Source organism: Topomyia yanbarensis, chromosome 3 (assembly GCF_030247195.1).
Source record: "Topomyia yanbarensis strain Yona2022 chromosome 3, ASM3024719v1, whole genome shotgun sequence".
Lineage (NCBI taxonomy): Eukaryota > Metazoa > Arthropoda > Insecta > Diptera > Culicidae > Topomyia > Topomyia yanbarensis.
In genome coordinates, this window is record NC_080672.1 from 1,067,702 (window position 1) to 1,092,349 (window position 24,648).

The 24,648-nt window shown below is 38.0% G+C and overlaps 2 protein-coding genes across 6 annotated transcripts in view; one reads left to right on the forward strand and one right to left on the reverse strand.

Annotated features, from left to right (window-relative positions):
• The window catches only part of LOC131693164 (prominin-like protein), a 165,795-nt gene that overhangs the window by 80,472 nt on the left and 60,675 nt on the right, over window positions 1-24,648 (reverse strand). The window contains exon 1 of one of the 5 annotated variants that reach the window (XR_009306165.1): window positions 6,848-6,892. The exons of the other annotated variants lie outside the window; for them this stretch is intronic. The gene's annotated coding sequence lies outside the window, so the exon portion shown is untranslated. Of the gene's footprint in view, window positions 1-6,847; window positions 6,893-24,648 lie in introns of those variants that run through there. 5 annotated transcript variants of the gene reach the window in all.
• LOC131693165 (uncharacterized) lies at window positions 4,160-5,820 on the forward strand. The gene is made up of 2 exons (XM_058980775.1): window positions 4,160-4,847; window positions 4,912-5,820. Exons 1-2 carry the CDS (start codon window positions 4,343-4,345, stop codon window positions 4,986-4,988), a joined length of 582 nt encoding a protein of 193 aa, XP_058836758.1. The 5' UTR covers window positions 4,160-4,342; the 3' UTR covers window positions 4,989-5,820.

A 24,648-nucleotide genomic window follows, 5' to 3' on the forward strand; every position in this document is an offset into this window, starting at 1 on the left:
TCATTCGCCTCTTCGGGTTAGAAAAATCTCTTATGAAAAATTTCTAACCCTATGTGCGAGGTCGGGACTCGAACCCAGGTGCGCAGCGTACAAGGCAATCGATTTACCAACTACGCTACACCCACCCCTCTTCCATAAATTATAACTGCAAATTAACACTCGGAATACCAAGGGGGTAAAAAAAATGGGAACGCTTACTTTGACCGGACATATCTCAGCCGTTACATAATCGATTTTAAATCTGTCTTCACCAATAAAAAGGTATGTCTTTTGTAAACACGTCGAATTAAAAAAATAAAAGAATAGAGTTGTCTACCGTAAGTTAGAGTAAAAAGAGTATAACAAAGTCAGTGAGAAAAAAAAATGGGAACGCTTCTTTGACTTGCCATATCTTAGCTGTTTGCTCACCAATTTTAATTCTTTCTTCACCATTGGATAGGTAAATCTTTTATAAAATCAGTGAACAAAGAATGATGGAAAACAAATTTGTACAACCGAAGAAATTGTAAAAACAGTAATTGAGAGTCAGTACAGACGAAATGAATTTTTCTGTTCAAACAATCGTATCTCGACCGTTTGTCAACCAATTTCAATTTTCCTTACACCAATGCAATCCTTAGAGCTTCTAGACTTGTAATATATGCAATAAATAGTAGATTTTCAAAAAATACTATAATTTTTCGAGTTCTTAGGAGATAGGATTTTTACAATGTACGTGGCATACGGTTGATTGAAATTCTTTGCGACTTGTTAGTTTTACGGTTTGAAAATTACCTGTTTACTCAATAGCCCTACATATTATACATGGATATTATTATGTCAAAATGTTTGCACAAACGTGGAGAAACACAATATTGTATGTAAGTTACTAAATAATAGAGTGTGTTAGGACGATTCAGTAAATACGAAGAAGTTCAGAATTTTAAAATATTCGTCATATAACTCTAAATTTGAAGCAATAACCTATACATTTTAATACACCAATCGATTGTAATTGATGGCGGCTACAATTTCTGAAAAAGCACATTTTTATATTTTCTCAAAAAAATAGCCAAAAGTACGTAGAAGTACAGAAATTTCATTTAGTTGGCAAATAACGTCGAATTCAAAGCAATGGCCTATACCTTTTTATATACCAATCGATTATAATTGCTTTTGGTTATAATTTCTGGAAGAACAATTTTTATATATTCTCAAAAATAGACAAAAGTACGTACAACTACAGTAATTTCATTTAGTTGACAAATAACTTCAAGTATTTAAAGCTATCAGCTATGCAATTTATACACCAATCGATTGTAATTGATTTTGGCTACAATTTCTAAAAGAACAAATTTTTATATTTTCTCAAAAATAGCCAAAAATACGTAGAAGTACAGAAATTTCATTTAGTGTATTTGAGGGGAAAATCTGGACATACTGTTATCTCAGCTGTTGATAGTTAACCCTCGGGAAGTCGCGCAAATGGCTCACTGAACGAGCACCCGCTGGCGCCCTAAGACGATTGTCGAACAGTAGGCAAAGAGAATCTCATCATGGGGATCGAATGCCTTGTACGTAGCTCAACTGGGATCGATTCCGCACCCCGTGCATAGGCTTTGAGATCTTTTTAAAATAGAATCTTCTAACCCGATAACAGAGGCGAATGATTCTAAAGTTAAAACCTCTATAAACAAAAAAACCCCGCCATGAGGTTCTATTGAAAATTTAACCCAGAATCACACTACTGAAAAATGGCGATGCCACCAATACAACCGAATAATTTAACATCTATGAAACGCAAGACTGCCAGGTGGCCACATTTTTCTATGTATGAGTACGGTTATCATTTTCCTTCGATAAAACTGCTTTATCGGAGAACATGAAGAAGAAAAACATAAATGACATAATTGGCTTTGTTACCGATCCTGATGTCAGAAATTTTTTAAACATACTCGTCCGGATGGTTATGTTTACTTCCAGGGTCCCGGACACCATGTTTAATTTAACAACTAAAAAAACTAATACACTTAAAAGTGACAAATGCTCCCACCTTTGTTTCTCTTCGTCTTGGATGAAACGCATAATTTTTCAATCCAGTTGATATGATACTTCTCATTCTTGAAGACCGAAGACCCATCGGCGACCATATGGAGGGTATTATTCCGATGAATTTTTCCTCTTAGAAATGACTACAGTGATCAAAATCGGAGGGAGTAAGGTCTGATGAGAATAGTGATTAAGACAGCATTTCCCAAATTATGCTACATGAATTCAAAGTTATATGCTAACTATTTGAAATTGCTGTACTTCTCTGTATTTTGTCAATTTTTGGATAAAATATAAAAATTGTTTTCTCACAAATTGTAGCCGCCATCAATTACAATCGATTGGTGTATAAAACAGTATAAATCATCCCTTAGAATTCGGCGTTATTTACCCACTAAATGAAATTTCTGTGCTTATACGTATTTTTGGCTATTTTTTGAGAAAATATAAAAATTTATTCTTTCAGAAATTGTAGCCAAAATTAATTACAACCGATTGGTGTATAAATTGCATAGCTGATAGCTTTAAATACGTGAAGTTATTTGTCAACTAAATGAAATTACTGTAGTTCTACGTACTTTTGTCTATTTTTGAGAATATATAAAAATTGTTCTTCCAGAAATTGTAACCAAAAGCAATTATAATTGATTGGTATATAAAAAGGTATAGGCCATTGCTTTGAATTCGACGTTATTTGCCAACTAAATGAAATTTCTGTACTTCTACGTACTTTTAGCTATTTTTTGAGAAAATATAAAAATGTGTTTTTTCAGATTGTAGCCGCCATCAATTACAATCGATTGGTGTATTAAAATGTATAGGTCATCGCTTCAAATTTAGAGTTATATGACGAATATTTTAAAATTCTGAACTTCTTCGTATTTACTGAATCGTCCTAACACACTCTATTATTTAGTAACTTACATACAATATTGTGTTTCTCCACGTTTGTGCAAACATTTTGACATAATAATATCCATGTATAATATGTAGGGCTATTGAGTAAACAGGTAATTTTCAAACCGTAAAACTAACAAGTCGCAAAGAATTTCAATCAACCGTATGCCACGTACATTGTAAAAATCTTATCTCCTAAAAACTCGAAAAATTATAGTATTTTTTGAAAATCTACTATTTATTGCATATATTACAAGTCTAGAGGCTCTAAGGATTGCATTGGTGTAAGGAAAATTGAAATTGGTTGACAAACGGTCGAGATACGATTGTTTGAACAGAAAAATTCATTTCGTCTGTACTGACTCTCAATTACTGTTTTTACAATTTCTTCGGTTGTACAAATTTGTTTTCCATCATTCTTTGTTCACTGATTTTATAAAAGATTTACCTATCCAATGGTGAAGAAAGAATTAAAATTGGTGAGCAAACAGCTAAGATATGGCAAGTCAAAGAAGCGTTCCCATTTTTTTTCTCACTGACTTTGTTATACTCTTTTTACTCTAACTTACGGTAGACAACTCTATTCTTTTATTTTTTTAATTCAACGTATTCACAAAAAACATACCTTTCTATTGGTGAAGACAGATTTAAAATCGATTATGTAACGGCTGAGATATGACCGGTCAAAGTTAGCGTTCCCATTTTTTTAGACCCCCTTGGTAGTCCGCGTAACTTTTTACCCCCTTGGTATTCCGAGTGTTAAAGAACAAATGTACATGAAGGAAACTGATCAGGACACTACAACAGGCAACTCTGGCATATAATTTTTGTGCTTCATCACTTACATTGAATCCAGAAAATATTTCGATTATAGAGGTTTTAACATTTGGGTCATTTGCCTCTTTTTTCGTGGTAGGTATCTCTTTTGAAAAAAACTGTAACCTTCTGTGCGGGATTGGGAATCGAGCCAATCGATTTACCAACTACGCTATGCCAACCCCTAAAATCATTGTTAAAAAATTCCATTGCCTGTAGTAAAATATAGTAAACAAGAGAAACACTAAACAGTCTTAGAAATCAACCTCTGTGTTCTAAATTTTGAAATGAAATGTGTACGGACTTTTCTTAGCCCACAGTTGGTCAGCTTAGTCATGCCGTACCATACCTGACTAGTGAAAATCGAGCTTCGAGCAAAACGAGCAGAACAATTTGAGCTGTCAGTGGAGCCCATAATTTGTGTGCCCGCTGAGATGTTGATGTCAGTTTAATACAAATAGGATAGGGGTGCCATATACGTGATCATGAATGAATTACCATAGAAGTATTAATTTGAATGAATCTCAGATATCCATGATTTTAACAAAACTTCAAAACAAAATATTAATAAAAATTGTGAAGTCGTAAAAATTTGACTCAAATGGAAGATAAAAAGCTACACCCATCAAAATCAACCCTATCAGCAGCAATCAATTCTATCCACTCTTACCACTCTAGCTTGCAGAGCAACACGACTCTGCAAAACGCATTTCAGGATCACCACAGTACTGGACAGGGCACCCACCTCAACTCGATCGATTCCCGCCTGCTGGAAATGGATATGAAAATAAATCGCCTCGAATACACCTTCCAGGAAGCATTCACGAGGATGGAGCAGCACCTGGAACAATGTTACCAAGCGATCGAACAAGTCAACGAATCAATAGTCAAGCTGACGCGAAAAGATCCCGCTCTGGAGGAACAGAATGTTGTTGTTAATGTGAAATTAGGAGGGAAAGAAATTAAATTAACTAGAAATCCAGGATCGAAAGCGGAATCATTAACTGAAAAAATCTTGACCAGTTCATCGTCGGAAACAAGTGGAAAAGAAGATCAGTCACGATTAGGAAGTGTTTTCTCTAAACTGAAACATCGGATGAAAAACGGTAACACTTGATCTCAAGTATCTACGTTACACATATCTAACTATAGTAACGCCAATGTTTATAGCTTTCAGTGTTCCTTGCATCGTAACACCAATCTTCGAGATCTATCCGGCAAAAGTGTTCTCCAAAACAACAAAGTAGGATCAGAGTAGGCTGTACACTTCGTTGAAACGATTGCTTTTGATCTGTCAAATTTTCAAATCAGGAAGAAAAATTCCCGTTCACAAATTAAGATGTCTTTGCAAGAACTATTTTTCAACAATCAACAAATGGGTTCGAACGAATCACTGAAAACGACGGAGCTTACATCGTCAGTGGAAACAGTCCGGCAGAATTCAGTGGAACTTTTGAATACCGAATCGTTTGAGCAAACTCCATTCATACAGCATCAAATCAACACTATTGAAAATCGACTCGCAGCAGTTGAGGATAAGTTGGAAAGAGTGATGGCATCCTGCGAGGATTTCGTCAAGTGGGTCAACGTTGAAGGTCCATCGGAGCTGCAGACTACACTGAACTTCGATGGCGATTACGTCGAGCTGCCGAGTGTTGTTGATCTTCGAACTCATTATAAGTCAAATGCGGCCTCTCGAAATGAAAGTCCGTAGCGAGTCTAATATGTCTGAGGATGAAATATGAAGCATTCGGAAAAGTTAGGACATTTGACAGATTTGAATGAATAAAAAAAAACTTTCCACCGTGTACACTTTGTTTCCAATCATTTACATCATACCTGAATTCTAAACAACCAAAGAAAAGAAACCTCATTCTACATTTCAGCTGCGGACTACACTCAATAGTTGAGCAACAACAAAAACACTCAGCATATATGCTTTAAATGCCAAAACAAACCTACGGAGAAGTGATTCGAAACAAATGCTGCGTGCCGTTCCCAGCTCTTCTCAACAACAGCCCCCCCACCGGGTCCTACCAACATTGATGAATATTATTTTGTACCTCGGAACGGACGGGAGATATGAAAGCTGCGCGAGGCGGTCGCCGGGTTAAGCAAAACATGTTACATGATGCAGCTGGTCGTTTATTTTGAGAAATTGTCGGCATGCTGATCTACCGCATATTTATAGTTTGAATCACAATTTACAGAGAATGGAGTAGAGCGGAATTCAATAGTTTCGCAAAACTAGCACTGAAATAAAGATTAGACTGTTTTGGAAAAGAAACATTTATGGTTAGTAGCGGATGTAGTCTAAAAATTGGTAATACTTTAAACGAAACATGAGCATAAATCTTCAAAGCAGCGCATTAGCGAACGGGAATTACTTAATAAAAACACAACGGTAAATGACCTTACCCATTAGCAGATACATTAGCTCAATTCACAGAGAATGTAAACCAGCTATTGAGTCATAGTTTTTCGTCTGTCATAGCGTAGACGGAACCCGAGTGGAGGAAATCTAAGAAGAGTGAAGAAACACCGAAAGAAAACAAGAAAAAAAAACTACCCGCGAGTGCCGCAATTACTGAACAAACCAGTTCTGAAGTCTGGATGTTTTGCTTTTTTTCTTCCAAATTCAGGCAATTAAAATTCGGCTGATTCCGAAGACCTCGTGCACATAAAAGAGCTTCCGCGTAGGCTATTAAATTTTTGATTCTTCGAATTAGTGAAACAAATAAACACCACGATCTGATGAGTATAAATTCATCTCGAAGAACACGTTCCCGTGGATAAAAGTACGGAATCTGTTAATAATTCAGAAAGCTAAGCAATCATTTCAATTACATTTTCAATTTCACACCTATTGTGAAACGCACCTTCACTAAGCTTCCAAAGTCTCATAAAAAATCCGACGCGACCGACCTCCATTCTAAATAGCTGAAATAACAATACTGAAATAACCGACAATAAAGATCACAATTTTTCGAAAGTCAAGCCACTTCCCGATTCGATCCGCCACCGTTCGTCGTGTCTCGATCGAAATTGTAACCTTTCACCAATCATGACGTGATTTGTTCGCCCTCCGTCAACGCGAATTACTCACTTCTTCCAGTCGCGAATTGATTAAGCTGCCACAGCGTTCAGAAACAGACTGCGGGCTTTGTGGTCGGTTGCTATCTCTAACTGTAAAATTTCATACCGAGGGGATTGTCCCACCTCCTTCATACATGTCTGGCGGCAGGTTGTATCGTTATCACCTCCTGATGACGAAGCTAATGAAGTGTTCTATGATATGCACTGCGTTGAAGCAGCAATAAAGCCAACTGTTTATCTTAGTTGTGGAATTCAAACAGCTTTGAATTGCCTGAGACAAGGGCCAAAGAACAACTGGACCGGAACAAAGGGAAAGGACAATAACTGATATTGCTTCCAAGCCGTGATTGTAGATAAATTATCAACACTTAATCGAACATCCTGAAATAGGACATTTCGTAGAAGGAAATTGATAGGAAGTTCACTCGAACTATTCCGATATTATCCGGTTATGTGGAACCAGTGTGGTTTTGGCTTATCTCATTTTGTACGTCTTTTCAGAGAAGACATCTGCAAACATTCGCTACATGATGAATATTTCTAAGAATTATTATCAGTTCACGTGGTTGCGACGCCGTACGAATAATGTTGTTTGATTATGTCATCAAGTTAAATTATATTGCAAATACAGAGTTTAGCCATAAACAAACAGATTTAAACTTTTGTACCCACTTAGCTGGGTTATCACTTATTAGTCATCCACAGTAATAGTTACAATACTCGGCACAAAATTGAGATAGAACACATGACAGGTCGTAAGCCAAATGCCAAATGCCGTCGACTGCCATTGTCATTTTATCGAAACGATTATATTTATTTCGAGAGTTGTTCTACAAGAGTCGTAGAGCTAGGATCTCGGCAGGGCTGCTCATCAGAATCACTCACTACAATTGCAGACGAGACGGGAAATGTCACCCACTAAAACACTGTGATATTCATTGTACGGTTCTGATATGTGCGGGCGTATAAACTTCATCATAGCGTGTATCATCGCGAAGGACTCGAGCGTATGCAAATTAATATTAACGGTACGTGTTCGATCGCGTGTGCGTTTGCAGGTCGCATCTGCTAACGTGTACGTAGCTTCGCGCGTATAAATTTTATAACCGTTTGCCTTTGGCGTATTCGAGTGCGTTCTCGCGCTGACCGTGAATCTGATACTTAATTTTCGATGTGCGGCTCAGATGCTAGAAGAAAGTGAGATCTTCCATATCGTTATAGTTCCCGGTCATGTCGTCATGGAAGGTGTTGGACGGATATGAGCTTTATTTTTATTGATCCAACTGAGTGTATGGACCTGAGTTGCTCAGACGGAGGGTAAAGATTTCCGAACGTGACCGATTCACGATCGTGCGAACGCGGGCGTTTATGAGTTCGCGTTTGTAACTTCGTAAGTACTAAAAGGTTCACCTTATTACAGGGGTGTTATCTAAATTGTGCGTTCGCGGGCCTAGGTGTGCATGAATGATCGCGAAGGACTTAAGCGTTGGTATGTTAACCTGTTTGTCGCATGTGGTCGCGTGTATGTGACTTCGCGTGTTTTATTATTTATTTATATGATGTTACATCAATTAATTTGATATACTCTGATCAATTATTCTTCCCCATAATACTCGGTTCGCGGCTGCCTCTCTCAACCAACGGTTGCGTCCGACATCTTTCAGATCTTGCTGCACCTGATCAGCCCACCTAGCGCGCTGTGCTCCCCGTCGTCATGTACCTTTCGCATTTGAGCAGAATAATTTTAGCATGGTTCTTGTCCCGTTACCCATCGTATCCTTCCGACTTTGGCCACCTTCTGGATACTTGGTTCGCCATAGAGCCTGGCGAGCTCATGGTTCATACTTCGCCTCCACACACCGTTATCCTGCACGCCGCCAAAGATAGTCCCAAAACACACGGCGCTCGAACACTCGGAGTGCATGCAGGTCCTCCTCGAACATGGTCCAGGTTTCGTGCCCGTAGAGAATCACTAGTCTAATCATTCTTATATTCTGTACATGGTACATGTGGTGCGTGGGTGATTATTTTTATCGGAGCCCATAGTAGGCACGACTTCCATTGATGATGCTTCTTTGGATTTCTGGCCTGTTATTATTATCAGCCGTTAGCAGAGATCCGAGGTATATGAGTTGCTCCACTACCTCGAATACATCCCCGTCGATCGTAACACTGCTTTTTTGTTGGAGACGAACCACTGCGACCAGCAAACCTCAGCCACCGTTTCAAATGTTTTTTTCTTTCGAGAGTTGTCCTACTGGAGCTGTAGAGCTAGGTTCTCGGAAGGGCTCCCCGTCCGAATCACATGCTACAATTTGCAGACGAGACAGGCAATGTCGCCCACTAAAACACTGCATTAGGCCAATTGTAGCGGGCCGTGATTCTGAATGTGATATTCATTGTACGGTTCAGGTATGTGCGGGCGTAGGGACTCGTGCTCGCATGTATCATCGCGAAGGGTTCGAGCATTTGTACGTTAACGTGTTCGATCGCGTGTACGTTTGTATGTCGCGTGTGCTAACGTGTATGTAACTTCGCGTGTATGAATTCCATTCTATAACCGTGTGCCTTTCGCATATTCACGTGTGTTCTTGGATAATCACGCGCGGACCGTGAATCTAATACTTTTTTGGTGTACTACTAAGATGCTAAAAGAGTGTGAGATCCTCCATATCACTAGAATGCCCGGTGACGTCGCCATGGAACGCGTTGTCTAGTGGATATTCGCTTTATTTTTTTATTGGTCCCACTGAATGTATGGACCTAAGTTATTAGGACAGAGAGTAATGGTTTCAGGACGTGACAGATTCATGAGCGCGCGAAAATGGACGTTTGTAGGTTCGTGTTTGAGACAGCGTTTGAAACTTCGTGAGTGCTAAAACGTTCTCATTATTACCGGGATGTTACTAAGTTTGCGCGATCGCGAACGTAGGTGTGCGTTGTTAATCGCCAAACGTGTTTGTCACGTGTGCTCACGTTCATGTGACTTCCCGTGTACAAGACTGGATTTTGTAACCGTGTGGCATTTCTTATATACGCGTGCGTTCCTGGATGGTCACGCGGACCTTCATTCTGATAGTTGGTTTTTGGTGTACAATTCACATTCTGACAGGGAGTAAGTTACTCCATATCACTAGATTCCTCGGTCATGTCGCCATGAAACGTGGTGTCCAGTGGATAGCTTTCTTTTTTTAATTGATCCAATTGAAGGCATGCACCTGGTCTACTGCTATCAAGGATAGAAACATCCGGAAGTGACCGATTCATGATCGTGCGAGTGTGGGAGTTTTTGGGTTCACGCTTGAGACCGCGTTTGAAAATTTATAGCAGCTGAGACATTCACTTTATCACCGAGGTGTTATCATGTTTACGAGATCGCGGGTGTAGGTGCCGGGGATGGTCGCGAAGGGCTCAAGCATTTGTATATTAACGTGATTGTCACGTTTGTGTGACTTCGCGTGTATAATTTTGATTTTATAATGATATAGCGAGTATTCTTGTTTGATCGCGCGCGGACCGTGAATCTGATACTTAATTTTTAGTGTATGGTACAGATGATTGTCCGTCTCCCTATGGGGAAACTTGAGTTCCAGGTCATGTCACCATGGAACATGTTGTTTAGTGAATATGAGCGTCACTTTTTTTATTGGTTCAACTGAAGGCATTAGTCCAGACTGGTAAAACTTTCGGACGTGACCGTTTCATGATCGCACGAGGTGTGGGTTAATGTTTGAGACCGCGTTTGGAAGTTTAAAGATGCCACGTTTACTTAACTACCGGGGTGTTTTCATGTAGGCGTTATCGCGGACGTAAGTATATGTGGATTATTACAATCGCATGGTCGCGTTTGTGGCCAGATTTGTGTTATCGCGAAGGCCACGAGCATTTGTACCTATATGATTATAGATAGCGTATAGTAGAGATATACTAATAAAAGGAATCATAACATGCTGAATAAAGAAAAAAAGATACAAAGAGCTTGACTAGAAGTGTATAAATTGAACAATACTATTTTGGTGTACATAAATAATGGAAAAGCAAACTAATAGATGCACAAAAGAAACAGCAGACCAATGAAGTAGAATAGAAAAGCACATGTAACATGCAATCAAACTCGTCTAAATGCAGCAAATGTTGTATATTTATCATTACCGACAATTGCAAGCTGTTAGACTTTCATCATGCTATGCTGGCTGGGAATGGATGACTCACGTGCGTCGGTAAATTTATTTTACCCTAATTTATCCAGCCCGACTTTCCCCAATGAATAGAACCAAATGCTCAGATTGATCACCAGAAGTATTAGCCACTATCATATATGTCAGTTCTGCATCCATTCCCCGACCCAACTGTCACAAATACTCAGACGAATACATACATAGATACACATACGACTAGCACATAACAGTTGTACACTAGTACGAAAAACTACGATTATCACAAAGCTACAACTAATAGGTTTCTACTTATTCTACCTTATTAAAGTAATTTAATTATTAAATCAATTTAATTAGTATATGCACGATGACGAAGTCGACCGATAAATGGACACACAATGACTCCCTCCGTGAGCCCCGTCCACGAATACCACCATTAGAACAATATTTGCAAACATGGCACACAGCAAAAGTCAATCTACGTCGTTCCGCCAGTCGGCCACGCCACCGCGCATAGACCAGTGGTTTAGCGTTGGTATGCACTGGTGCGGAGTATGAAAAGACATATAACATAAAAAAGGCGCATAAGCCCTCCCGGTCTCCTCGATGCACCACTATCGAGGCGTAATGCAATACCCATCTTAAAGCAATTAATGCTTGATGATGTTTGCAATACCGTCAAACCCCTAAACCTTGGGGAGGGCCTCAGCCACCGTTTCAAATGTTCTCCCAATAAGGTCCATGTCATCCGCAAAGTATACAAATTGGCTGGATCGTGATAAAATCGTACCTCGGTTGTTGAACCCGGCTCTAAGCGTCTAACACCTTCTAATACAATGTTACACAACAGGCACGAAAGACCATCATGTTGTCTTAGTCCCCGGCAGGATTCGAATGAGCTTGAGACTTCACCCGATATCCTCACGCAGTTTTGCATCCCCTACATCGTCGCTTTAATTAGTCTTGTAAACTACCCGGGAAAGTCGTATTCGTTCATAATTTTCCATAGCTCTGTGCGGTTAATGCAAACGTACGCCACCTTGAAATCGATGAACAGGTGTTGCGTTGGAACCTGGAATTCACGGCATTTCCGGAGGATTTACCGTACGCTGAAGATCTGGTCTGTTGTCGAGCGCCCGTTGATGAAACCAGCCTGATAATTCCCCATGAACTCATTAGTAATAGGTGGTAGGCGTCGGAAGATAACCTGGAATAACACTTTGTAGGCGGCATTCAGGATGGTCCCTTCTTATAGATGGGGCAACTAACCCCTGCTTCCACTCCTCCGGTAGCCGTTCGGATTCCCAGATTCTGCTATCAATGTTTAGATGAGTTCAGCTCCAATACCATCCTTGCGAGCTGTTTTATTGTTCTTGAGCTGTTGAATGGCATCTGTAACTTCCCGCAGCGTGGAAATAGACTGGTTTTCATCGTCCACTGTACTCTTCTCCGCTGCCTTGGCCTTCTACATCCGTTTCTTCATTGCCATTCGTGTTCAAAGTAGTGTTGTCCGCACCTTTCAGTCACCTCTCGTCCATCCGTCAGATGGCTTCCATTTTTATCCCTACACATTACGGATCGCGACAAAAATCTTTTGCGGGATGCGTTGAGCTTCTGATTGAATTTTCGGGTGTTTTAAGAGCGGTACAACTGTTCCATTTCCTCACACTCTGCTTCCTTCAGGCGGCGATTTTTCTTCTGGAATAGGCAGGTCTGCTGCTTACACTTCAGTCTGTATCGTTCTACATTCAGCCGCTTTCCATGCCGCAGCATCAATGCCCGCGCTGCTTCCTTCTCTTCTAAAATCCCTCTACACTGCTCGACGAACCAGTCGTTCAGTTGACTTCGTTCCACATACCCGACGACACTTTCAGCTGTGTTGTTTACGTGATAGCTGTGTTGTGCTTTGATAGTGTTCCAGAAGTCTCAAGAGAGGCCCCATCAAGCTTACCATCATACGGCAACATTGCCTCCAGATTCTGCGCGTAAGTTGTGACAACTTCTGATTGGTTCAGTCACCCAAGATCATACCGAGGCGGGCGTAGGTATCGTACATTGGTAATTACAGAGAGTTTTGGGCAACTTCGCGTGTATAAATTCGATTGTAACCGTGTTGCCATCATAAGTAAGTGCAAGAAGCAGAGAAGAACATCTGGTCGCGAGCACCAAGGGACTTTTAACGATGATGACCTTGATGTGGAGGACAGGAGAGAATTAAATGGTCCCCATGATGCAGTAGGCGAGCCGTGAAAGAAGGTCTCCGCTCGTAATGAAAAGTTGCGCGCACGAGATCCAACGGACAATCAATAATATTTGTTTTCATTTTTATTGTTACATATTGTAAACAAATGAAAAATCCACGGCTCCGATAAGCTACCGCTATGAGCCGTGTCAAATAACGAACGAAATAAAACGGGGGCTTCCGCACGATGTGGGCGTTGCGCGGATGATCCACATTGCATGTGTGCATGTGTGACCAAAATTGCATTATCGCGAAGGCCACAAACGTTTCTATGCTAACGTGTTGGATAACGTGAATGTGTTCATGTCTCGTATGCTAGCGAGTGCATAACTGCACATAACCGTGATCTTTTGAAAGTCTGTGCCGGCTGTCATGCAGATGCTCAATTTTGAGTATACATAGCAAAAAAGAATCATGTAACTTTACGTCTTACCAGATGCACATAATAGGAGTGTCCCAATTCACACAAATTTACATTTTATTACATGTAAAAATGTGAGATGTTCTGCTTTTTCTAGGTCATTCAGTCTGAGTTTTACATCAAAAGAGTCACAATATTCAATTTTACATATCATAGCATGTAAAATCCTATTATCGGACAGAAAAATACGTCGCTGCGTTGTTTACGTCAAATGTAATTTTCATTTTTTCTAAGAGTGTACGGTTCAGATTAAGGAAGAAAGTGAGCTCAGCCATCTCACTGGAGCCTTCAACCAGGGCGCCCTGAGACTTGCGGTCTAGTATATATAATTTCAGCACTTTAGATGGGGAGACTAGCATGATTTATGATCGTGCAAGCGCGGGTATTTGTATGTTGGAAAATAAGTCCACGTTCAAAAATTTGTAAGTGCTACTATAGAACTCAATGGATTTCATTTGTCTCTCACTGGCTGCAGTAGAGTTATAGACGATTCGAAAAAAAACTATTCTTTTTCAAAATATGTCCACTGTCTTTGAAAATACTGGATGCGGAAAAAAAATGTTAGCTCGAAAATATCACCTCTACGGGGATTATGAACAACAAATACATTTGTTCTTTTGTAGCACATATATTTATATTCCCTTATTCTAATAATCTTGGAAACATTCCACGATGCAATCCTAGGGAGAGAAAAGTCCCGAGTCTAACACATAAAACAATAGTTGTCTTTTAGTATGATACAGTAATTATAGCGGTCTTCGATCAATTGAATTAATTGTCCAAACTAGATGATGTGCACCAACTGGGTCCCTTGATTTTTCTTTATAAGTAAAAAATACATCGTTCCAGGCAATTGAATTTCAAACCAAAAGACAATTCGTATTCAGTTTCTCGTCAGCAAATCAGAGCTTTTGTGCTACCCACGACATCACTCGAGACCTGCAACTACCTTGTGAGGGATTCCATGAGAAACCGGCTGACCGCAAAATATGACCATCGTCGATTCGAACGAAACGTTGCAGGTGTGTTCGCTGTATGAATCTCCATGATATTCTCTGGCAATTGGAATATTTTGATACAAGAGTAATTTTTCAAAAGGGCGTAAACGTTTCTACGTGTATGAATTTCAAAATTTTTTTGATCGATCTGTCTGAGAACAAGTTACAGGGAATAAATACTTCTGTCCGAAAAAAATATACACTGAAAAAAATGTTGTGTCATTTTTCAAAAAAACAAAATTTTATGATAAAAATTTAAAATGCGAAAAACCCATTTTTTTAAATTTTTTATATTTTGTTACCAAAAACCTAAAGAGAAAAGAAACATTTTGATTGTGATTGCATGATGGAGAAAAAATCGGTAAAAAAGTTTTTCTAACAATAACTTCGTACATGTTTTTAAATTTCATACTAATAGACATACAAAATTGTAATTCTATTACAGAATATAATTCTAAGCATCATTTAAAATCAAAATGCATTTAACAAAAATCTTCCAAAATGCGATAGTTTTCGAGATATTTGAAATTTTGCTCCTTCAAAAACAATTAATTCGTGTAATTATGCTCTTTTTAAAAGTTATTCGCGTTACCCCACAAAAAATGTCAAAAATTTAATGTTTATCGTTTTAAAGACGTAAAAGCAACCTTTTTAGTGTATTTGGATCATGGAGAAGCTTTCAATAAAAAAGTTTTCCTAACAACAACTTTTGACATTTTTTTATAATTCTTACTATTTGCAGTCAAAAATACAATTTTCTTTTTGAATATGATTCTAAACGCCATTTTAAATCGAAATGCTCTTAACAAAAATTTCCTAAAATGTAGTAGTTCTCGAGATATTTTAACTTTTGTTTTAACAACACAATTATTTTGTTTTATTACGACCTTTTCATAAGTTAGTCGCGTTTCTCCATCAACAATAATAGGTTTTTCAAAAGGCCCGTAAACTTTCGTGCAACTTTCTCTTTGACATCAAGGCGATATTGTAAACCATTTGAAAGTTACATGAAAGCAACCAAAATATATTTCAACCATAGGGTCTGTTGATTAAACTATATAGCTGAATCATATGTTGGTTGTTTTCATGTAACTTTAAAATGGTTCACAATATCGCCTTGATGTCAAAGAGAAAGTTGCAGGAAAGTTTACGGGCCTTTAGAAAAACCTATTATTGTTGATGGCAAAACGCGACTAACTTATGAAAAGGTCGTAATAAAACAAAATAATTGTGTTGTTAAAACAAAAGTTAAAATATCTCGAGAACTACTACATTTTAGGAAATTTTTGTTAAGAGCATTTCGATTTAAAATGGCGTTTAGAATCATATTCAAAAAGAAAATTGTATTTTTGACTGCAAATAGTAAGAATTATAAAAAAAATGTCAAAAGTTGTTGTTAGGAAAACTTTTTTATTGAAAGCTTCTCCATGATCCAAATACACTAAAAAGGTTGCTTTTACGTCTTTAAAACGATAAACATTAAATTTTTGACATTTTTTGTGGGGTAACGCGAATAACTTTTAAAAAGAGCATAATTACACGAATTAATTGTTTTTGAAGGAGCAAAATTTCAAATATCTCGAAAACTATCGCATTTTGGAAGATTTTTGTTAAATGCATTTTGATTTTAAATGGTGCTTAGAATTATATTCTGTAATAGAATTACAATTTTGTATGTCTATTAGTATGAAATTTAAAAACATGTACGAAGTTATTGTTAGGGAAAATTTTTTACCGATTTTTTCTCCATCATGCAATCACATTCAAAATGTTTCTTTTCTCTTTAGGTTTTTGGTAACAAAATATAAAAAAATTAAAAAATGGGTTTTTTCGCAATTTAAATTTTTATCAAAAATTTTTGTTTTTTGACAATGACACAACATTTTTTTGACAATGACACAACATTTTTTTCAGTGTATATTTTTTTCAGACAGAAGTATTCATTCCCTGTAACTCGTTCTCAGATAGTTTTGCTGTATAAAATACAGTAATCGAACAAAAAAAAATTGAAATTCATACACGTAGAAACGTTTACGTCCTTTTGAAAAGTTGATCTTGAGTCAAAATAATCTTATTACCTGTGGAAAATATTTAGTTTTACATGACGGTGAAACGTGTAAAGTTTCATTGGAATCTAAGATGGTCGGTCACGATTTTAAAGATTTTCGGACGGATCTTCGTGGAATTCCTCTTGTGTGAACTGTTGGAATTTGCGTTAAACTGGCACCAATTTGGTGTCAATTTGGATTTCTCGTTCAACTGGTAGCAAGATGGTAGACTAGTAGAATACGAAACGTAAACACCCAACAGCACATCTGTTGAAAAAATAATTTTACTGATTAATCCCACTCAAAGTTACAAAGTTATTGAGAATGTCTTCAAATCAAATTGTATTATGAATCATTCTCAACAACTTAAGTGAAGATTATAGTTTCATATAGCCTCATATATTAATCAGTAAAATTATTTAGCGCTATATTGTGCTATAAAACTTTTTCAATTACTCCAAACCTCCAAAGTTGACGGTTTCGAAATTTGGTCTTGAAAGTAAAAACTGTTTTGCGAACATTTATTTCAGTTGGCTTCACTTAAAAAATGCGTAACATGAGAACAAGACCAAGGCAATTTAAGGCCAGTACTCAAATGTGCACCATAAATAGCCGCTTGACATTTTATTTTAAATTTAATTTAATTTTTTTTTTCAATTTCACTTAGTGGCTATTTTTATAATTAATCACACACACAATATCAAATGTTGGTTCTTCAACATTCTCAAGTTGCATTATTTTTGTCTAATCCTTTCCTTAGCCTGATCTGCTGTTTATGGACCAATGCATATTGTATCTTAAAGTACCAAGACAAAAGATTTCACCCTCCTGAAATTGAAACACCAATTTAAAGACTACCCGCCGGGTCAAATTTGCAATGAATCGCTAAATACCCATTTATGCACCCAACAGACAAGACCGGTTATGTGTAGGGTGTTTCGTATATTTTGGCCCTATTAAGGAAGCTTCCAATACTCGATGGAACACGTATAATTTTGCGTATCGATATCTTTGCATCGACCCTGAGGTACAACTTTACATTAATAGATGGACAATATGAATAGAGTACAACTGAGTCCAACACTCTGTACGGGTGCCCTCTGTAACCTTCCGAAGCGTGTCCGATCTATTCCAACCGTGCTCAGTGCACCATACTGATGAAGTAGTTTTAATTAAATTCCCAGAATTTACTCACTGCGATATGCTCAGAGTTGTAGCTCACAGGAGGACCCGGGTGGTACGAAGCAGAGAACTGTGATATAAATTATCAAATTACAACATCTGCACCTGCTCGAGTCTCAGTGGAGGCTTATAGTGTCAGTTTCGTGCACCAAGTACCATATATTTCGACAGTCAAAGTTTACGTTTGCGAGTACAACGAGCCACGATATGCTATGCTTCACCTTTGCGCTGAACCTATGAATTCAGAAGGGCGCGCGATGAAGTTGAGAAATTTCGATTTCATTTGCAACATTTTCCACGCTGCTCATGTTGCGCTTCTGACAGTAGCAAAGGGTGATCCCATATCTTATAGATTCGAAAGCAGAACCAATCACTTGATTTTTACAGCATCATCGAGATGCTGCATAAGCAATGCATAGCCAACGGGCAGATGGTGGAAAGTAGATAGTTGAGTAACGATTGGGGAATAAAAAAAAAGACGGATGCCCGAAGATACGGGTAAAAAAGATATACCTAAAGGTCTACGCTCTCTAGACGATCGGACTCAATTTTGTACTCGACGACATGTGGCAAGGTGGACGGAGTGATTCGAAATGGGAAAATGTCTCCATAGCCTTTCCCATTCACAGTGTGTAGCAGAGTGAGGCGAATTAGTATCCGAGCTAAAATTTACGGAAATCAATTTCAGCTAGGAAAGTTATAGTCTGCCATTCGCATAAAATGGCATTGCAACTAATCAGAAAGCCCAAGATCCTCATATTATTCACTTCTAAAAGCAATTTTTACTATTATTGTATTGAACGAAATTAACTTCTCAATAAAAATACATGCACACAATAACTTCACTAAGCCAAGTCTAGAAACCAGTCTTGATGACTATTCACAGCCTCTACAAAGATGACGCACAAAGGGCATAAAAAGAAGTGGAAACAGTATTTGAAAAGATACTGGATGGAAGAAACAGATTTTGCCGCTGCTCCAAGTAGGTCAACAGCGCTAAGCGTGGCATGTGTAATTATATACAACACATAAAGCTTTTCATCCCCAAACTGAATTGCTGAATTGTTAATTGGATTAAAGTTGAAGAAGCGACTGTGTTGGTAAAAAATATAAATTCCGGCAGAAGAACTATGACTATAAAAGAACGAAGAATCCTACCGTTCTTAACGAGTTTAAGATTGGTAACATTTCATCGTCGGTGAGATTGAAAAATAAATTTGAAACCGACAGTATGTACATTGAAACTAAATTAAGCAACCTTGGCTGTGGTGGCATAAATAAGACTCACGGTGAATAAATTAAATTAATGAACAAGTCGGACACCAGGAAATGCAAGAAATTTTTTTCTGCCACCCGTCCCATTCGACACATCAACAAATTCAATCTCGCAGTTTCTATTAGTGTAATTGGTGGAAGATGCCGGCTTTCAAAAAACCAATTTGTTATTACATTCTTAGCATTGCAGTTCTCATCCAACGATCATTTCGACATTGAAACAATATGATACAAGATTTATATCGGTCATAAGAAAGATAGAAGAACAAAGCGAAATTGAATTGTCTCTAGACGAAGAGCAGAAAGTGAACACAAAGTCGAGAATGACTACAGTTATTCGCTCTATTTCCCTCCAGCAAGATGTTGGTCAATTGTCTAAAGTGTTGTACGAGAAATTAAAAAAAATATATCTTTATAATCTAATCAAAACATCTCACCGACGGCGCCTGATGTCTGCACTGACGCTCAGCCAATTGTTTACCCGTGTTTGTTTTTGGAATTCCACCCACTGGTCGAATCATACACGCTCCCGTGTTTGCGATAGGTGCCAATCGCTCATGTCGAATCTCACGACAAAGGCTGCTCTGGACAGATAAAATCACACTTGGCAATACAAACAACACAATCTGGACTATTCAAAACGGTCCGATAAGAGGTAAGAGTAATATAATATAATCAACGTCTGGCTATTATCGGAACGGCAATATTTTAACGGGAGTGATTCAATTAGAAGTGAAATTTCCTGATCAAGGTAAGTATATAAGGGAGGTAATACGAAGGTCAATTGATGCATCGCACCCTCAGATCGATACCACTTCAATTTGATGAATTCTAGGAAGAGGTTTCTTATTTTATTTGAGTGAAAATCTCTTATAGAGATGTTTTAATTTGGAAGGTCGCGCATGGAAATACTCTACACCGTGCACAATATATTCGTATACACTTTCAAAATGTGTTAAAAATATCAGTTAAATATTTAAATAGTGAATATATTTGATTAAAAGCGCTGTATGAGGAGCCAGATCATTGAAAAGGCATTTACAGAGATGTGAAGACTTTCGAATTTTTGCATGAGCTTGAACTTGTACGACCACCCCCGCTAGCAACTTATTTATTGACCGGGACTAGGGTTCCTAGTACTGACCCTTTTTGGTGAAAGCCGGTTCCCCGGTAATGTATCCCTCAATACTGGTAAAAGAGCTGCACTGGAATATTTTTATCAAAAAAAAAAACTAAGAACACCAGAGCGACAAAAAATATTACAAAATATGCTTTCATTGGTAAATTTTTATATGCTTTAGTCTACCTTCCAATCATGCCCAGAGCAGAAGCAAAAATTATTCAATTTCTACTGCTTTGCTGCATATCCACTGCACTAACTGTACATTATCGTCCCGCCGACTGAGCAACGAAAGAAAAAAAAAAAACAGAAAAAAGTGCTTCTACTACGAGAATTACCATTTCGACTTTAAACAAATTCGTATTACACCAAACATGCGCTTGGTGGAGAAGTTCCTAAAGGCAATAACGACGATAATTCTCACGGAAGCGGCTACATCGTGGGCGTAATGTAGTACTTCCAACGTTCACAGAACTTTAAACGAAGCTGGAAGTGTCATTCTAAAAAAAAATCACGCAACGCAACATCAAATACAACGACGTCTGAGCCAAGATTCCCGTTTATATGGATCATGGTGGAATCAAGGTACGTCGATTTGCACTTGACACTAACTTCGATATCCTTAAAGGATTCATATCGAAATAAGAATTTAATTTCATTAGTTGAATGAACTTTTTCCCATGTATTTCCAACAGTGCATGTCGGGAGAATTCAAATGACGAAACATATTCCTTCTTAACTGGCTTTAGATGCAAATCACATATAATCAAACAACGCTGTTCACAAACTCAAGTCAGATCCCTACGTCACGTGTTCTATGCGGATCGAGGTTAGGTACCGAATCGGCGTTCATTCTTTTATGGATTAGTATTTAGCAGCAAATGAGAAACACGCCGAATGTCGGTTATGAGATATTAAAAAAACAAAGCGAATCCATTGTTATTTTATTAATGCTAGTTCAAAATACATGAATGAAAGATTGTATTTATTTTCGAATAAATCGTTAAAATGTCCAGTAACGTACAACAAGAGTTATATTCTAATACCACCTTGCTGGCCGATGTTTGAAACAGACCCCTATATATGCTGGAAGGTTAGGTTAATTATATAGCTCATCAAATGCTTTGCATAGTACCGGAAATACTGGTATTTCGGTACCAACATTGGGTCGATACTTCCAGGATTTTCGGTGCCGGTACTACCGGTACCACAATATTAACCGGGACTACCTGAAATTACATAGAGAATCGACAAATAATAATGCTTCCTTCAATGTATAACTTCTGATAATTCCAAATTCTTTATTGATCAATACCGGGGACGGTCGGGCCTGAACGTAGAGGAGAGGGAAGGAATGTTAGTCCGACACTTATTTTTGCTAGAAGCCGTATACACTACTGCGCACTCCACAAGTGTCACGGGACGAGAAATATTGTCAATATGCGTAGTGGTCCAACAAAAAATGTTCTGGAATTCGAGTGCGATTCAAAATTTTAGGAGTCCCTTGGAGTCCGACCACTAGCAGATTTACTAGGTGCATAAAATATATTTTAGGTATATCTAGGAACATACTTAATTCAAGTATTTTTACAGTATAAAAGGAAAAACACTAAATAAATAAAAGTTGAAATCAAACTGAGATTATAACTAAAAAACTATCGATTATATTGGCGACGAGAACATGAAATAAACTTGAGCGGCCCAAAATAAGCATTAACTGTACTGAAAACGTTACATTGTATGACGAACATACTACCAATTTCACGCGCGGGTCGTTTATTATTATTCTGAAGAAGACAGTCCTGTTTTTGTCGCTTCTTTCGACATGAGAGCAAGAACCCAGTGGATCAATCCTAGGTTGCCATGTTATTACAATAGAGTAATATCCGATTTCAAGACCGTTTCAATTCATTCAACCATACCGGTGCAGTTCCTATTAAAGGAACTACACTATAAGATTGATAACATCCAGATTTATAGAGATCATTCGTATACTCATCGTGGAGGACGAAAACGGCCTACCAACACACGTCATTAAATATGAAATCAATAAATGCACTTTGTTTCTTATAGTTTATCAATTTTGAATGCTCCAATGAGGTTCAAAAATGCTTGCTAAATTAGTAATTCTGCACTGTTGGTGTAGGTCACATTTTAGCCAAACTTTGACTAGCTATAGAATACATTTTTTTAACCCTTAAATGCGCAATGTTGTTTTAAAACAACATTGCGAAAACCATCTTAAAATTATCAGAGTAACGTATTAATGCTGAGAGACAATTTTCAGAAAATTTGAAAAAAATTGCTTTGCGCCTTCAAGGGTTAAATATACTCGAGTGACTAACTTTGAAAAAAGTATTCCGCTATACACAAATTTGAAAGCACTTTAAAATCTACACTTGTAATAGATTTATAAATTAGCTACAACATTGAGATTTTTCTGCTTTTATTCCACTATATTATCAGTTGGACTTATACGAACAACATTTTGATTTTAAATTCCCTTGAATTGATTTTAATTGATTTGAGCAGCTTTCTTTCGAGAGTTTTCTTACTGGAGCTGTAGAGCTAGGTTCTCGGAAGGGTTTCCCGTCAGAAACATTCTCTACAATTGCAGATGAGACGGGTAATGTCATCCACTAAAACACTGCTTAAGACCAGCGGGTCGCGATTTTGAATATAATATTCATTGTACGGTTCAGATATGTGCGGGCATCGCGTCTTCACGATCGCGTGTATCAGCGCAAAGGGTTCGAGCGTTTATACGTTATCATGTTCGATCCCGTGTGCTAGTATGTATGTAACTTCGCGTGTATAAATTCGATTTTATAACCGTAAATCATTCGCATATTCGCGCATATTCTTGCATGATCGCGCGCGTTCCCCCTTGAGACGACGTTTAGAAGTTTAGTAGTGCTAGAATATTTACTTAATCATGGGGCGGCTTTTAATGTTTTTGAAACCGCGGGCTTTTGAGTGCGTGTTTCGAAGCTCAATCGTTTGTACGTTTGTATGTTTATCGACCGATAAATCGACACATAATGACCTCCACTGCGTGTACCAACACTACCATGAAACTGTGGAACACTTTTTTCAAGCACGGCCCACAGTAAAAGTCAATCTACGTCGATCCGCCAGCGTGCACAGGCTAATGGTTGAGCGTTAGTCGGGGCTGGTGCACAATAAGACAAACACAGAACATAAAAAAGGTCCATAAGCCCTCTCGGTCTCCTCGATGCACCACTATCGAGGCGTAAGGTAAGAACGATCTTAAAGCAATTGTCTGCCAGAGGTTCTTTAGCTCTGATGCACGCAGTATGCTTGATGCTGTTTGCAATACCGTCAAACCCATCAACCTAGGGGAGGGATGAACATAAATTACATAACTCGTTACTAAATTATCAAAAATCGTGACTAAGATCCTGAAATCATGAATCTAAATCACTTTACTTGTTAATAAATATCACGATAACGCGAAGAATAGAAAATCCCATACCCTGCCAGTAAAATCCAATATGAAACTCTGATGATCCAATGATTGAACTACTTTTTTGAAAATATAAATACTTCCATGAACACGCGATTTGTTATTCATAATTTCAGGAACTCGGTCACAATTTTCGTAAATCGTTCTGTTCACGAAATCGTGATTTTTTTATATGAATTTATGGACGGATTTTTTTTCTGTGTATCTATTTGAATGCGACAGAGTTTCTGCTACTGGATTCTACATCGATTTCGGTATTCTGAGATGACAATATTTGGAGAGCTCATACTAATCGTGAAGTTTTATAGCACGCTACAATCTAGGTTTTAAGAAAAGCTTTAAGAGTGTTACTACGGCTGCTTGCTGATAGTGACACGAATTATTTTGATTCGTTCGGACCTACATCAGGCGGCATTTCGACTATTTTCCAACAAAGAAAAGTGATTTGGAACCCAATTGCACACATTTCTAGAACAGTATATAAAACAATCTATGCGAAACACGCATATTATTCTACTTCATTTCGGCTCTAATAGAACCCACCAGGTTTTAGTTCTAATATATTGTAATATACGTTCATCTAACCTTTACAGGATGAATGTCTAATTAAAATGTTGTTTTTTCTTTTGCCAATTCTTTCTCGGTGCTATTAAAAAGCACACGAGAAGCGACCACACAGTTACAGAAACGCACTGGTACACGCGAAATAACGCGACACGCAAACAACCACGCTATAAAAAGCATGCGCACAATAACATACAAACCCCTCGTTCTTTCGCGATAATACAAACCCAGTCGCAAAGGCGATCATTCTCGCAACCACAAACACATCTAGGCGATTAAGTCGACGTGTTAGCACTTACGAATTTGTAACTGCGAAC

Bases quoted from the DNA above. Each gene is read 5' to 3' on its own strand.
- LOC131693165 (XM_058980775.1), top strand. From the start codon at position 4,343: ATGGAAGATAAAAAGCTACACCCATCAAAATCAACCCTATCAGCAGCA. The intron at 4,848-4,911 runs GTAACACTTGAT...CAATGTTTATAG, and splicing joins GAAACATCGGATGAAAAACG to CTTTCAGTGTTCCTTGCATC.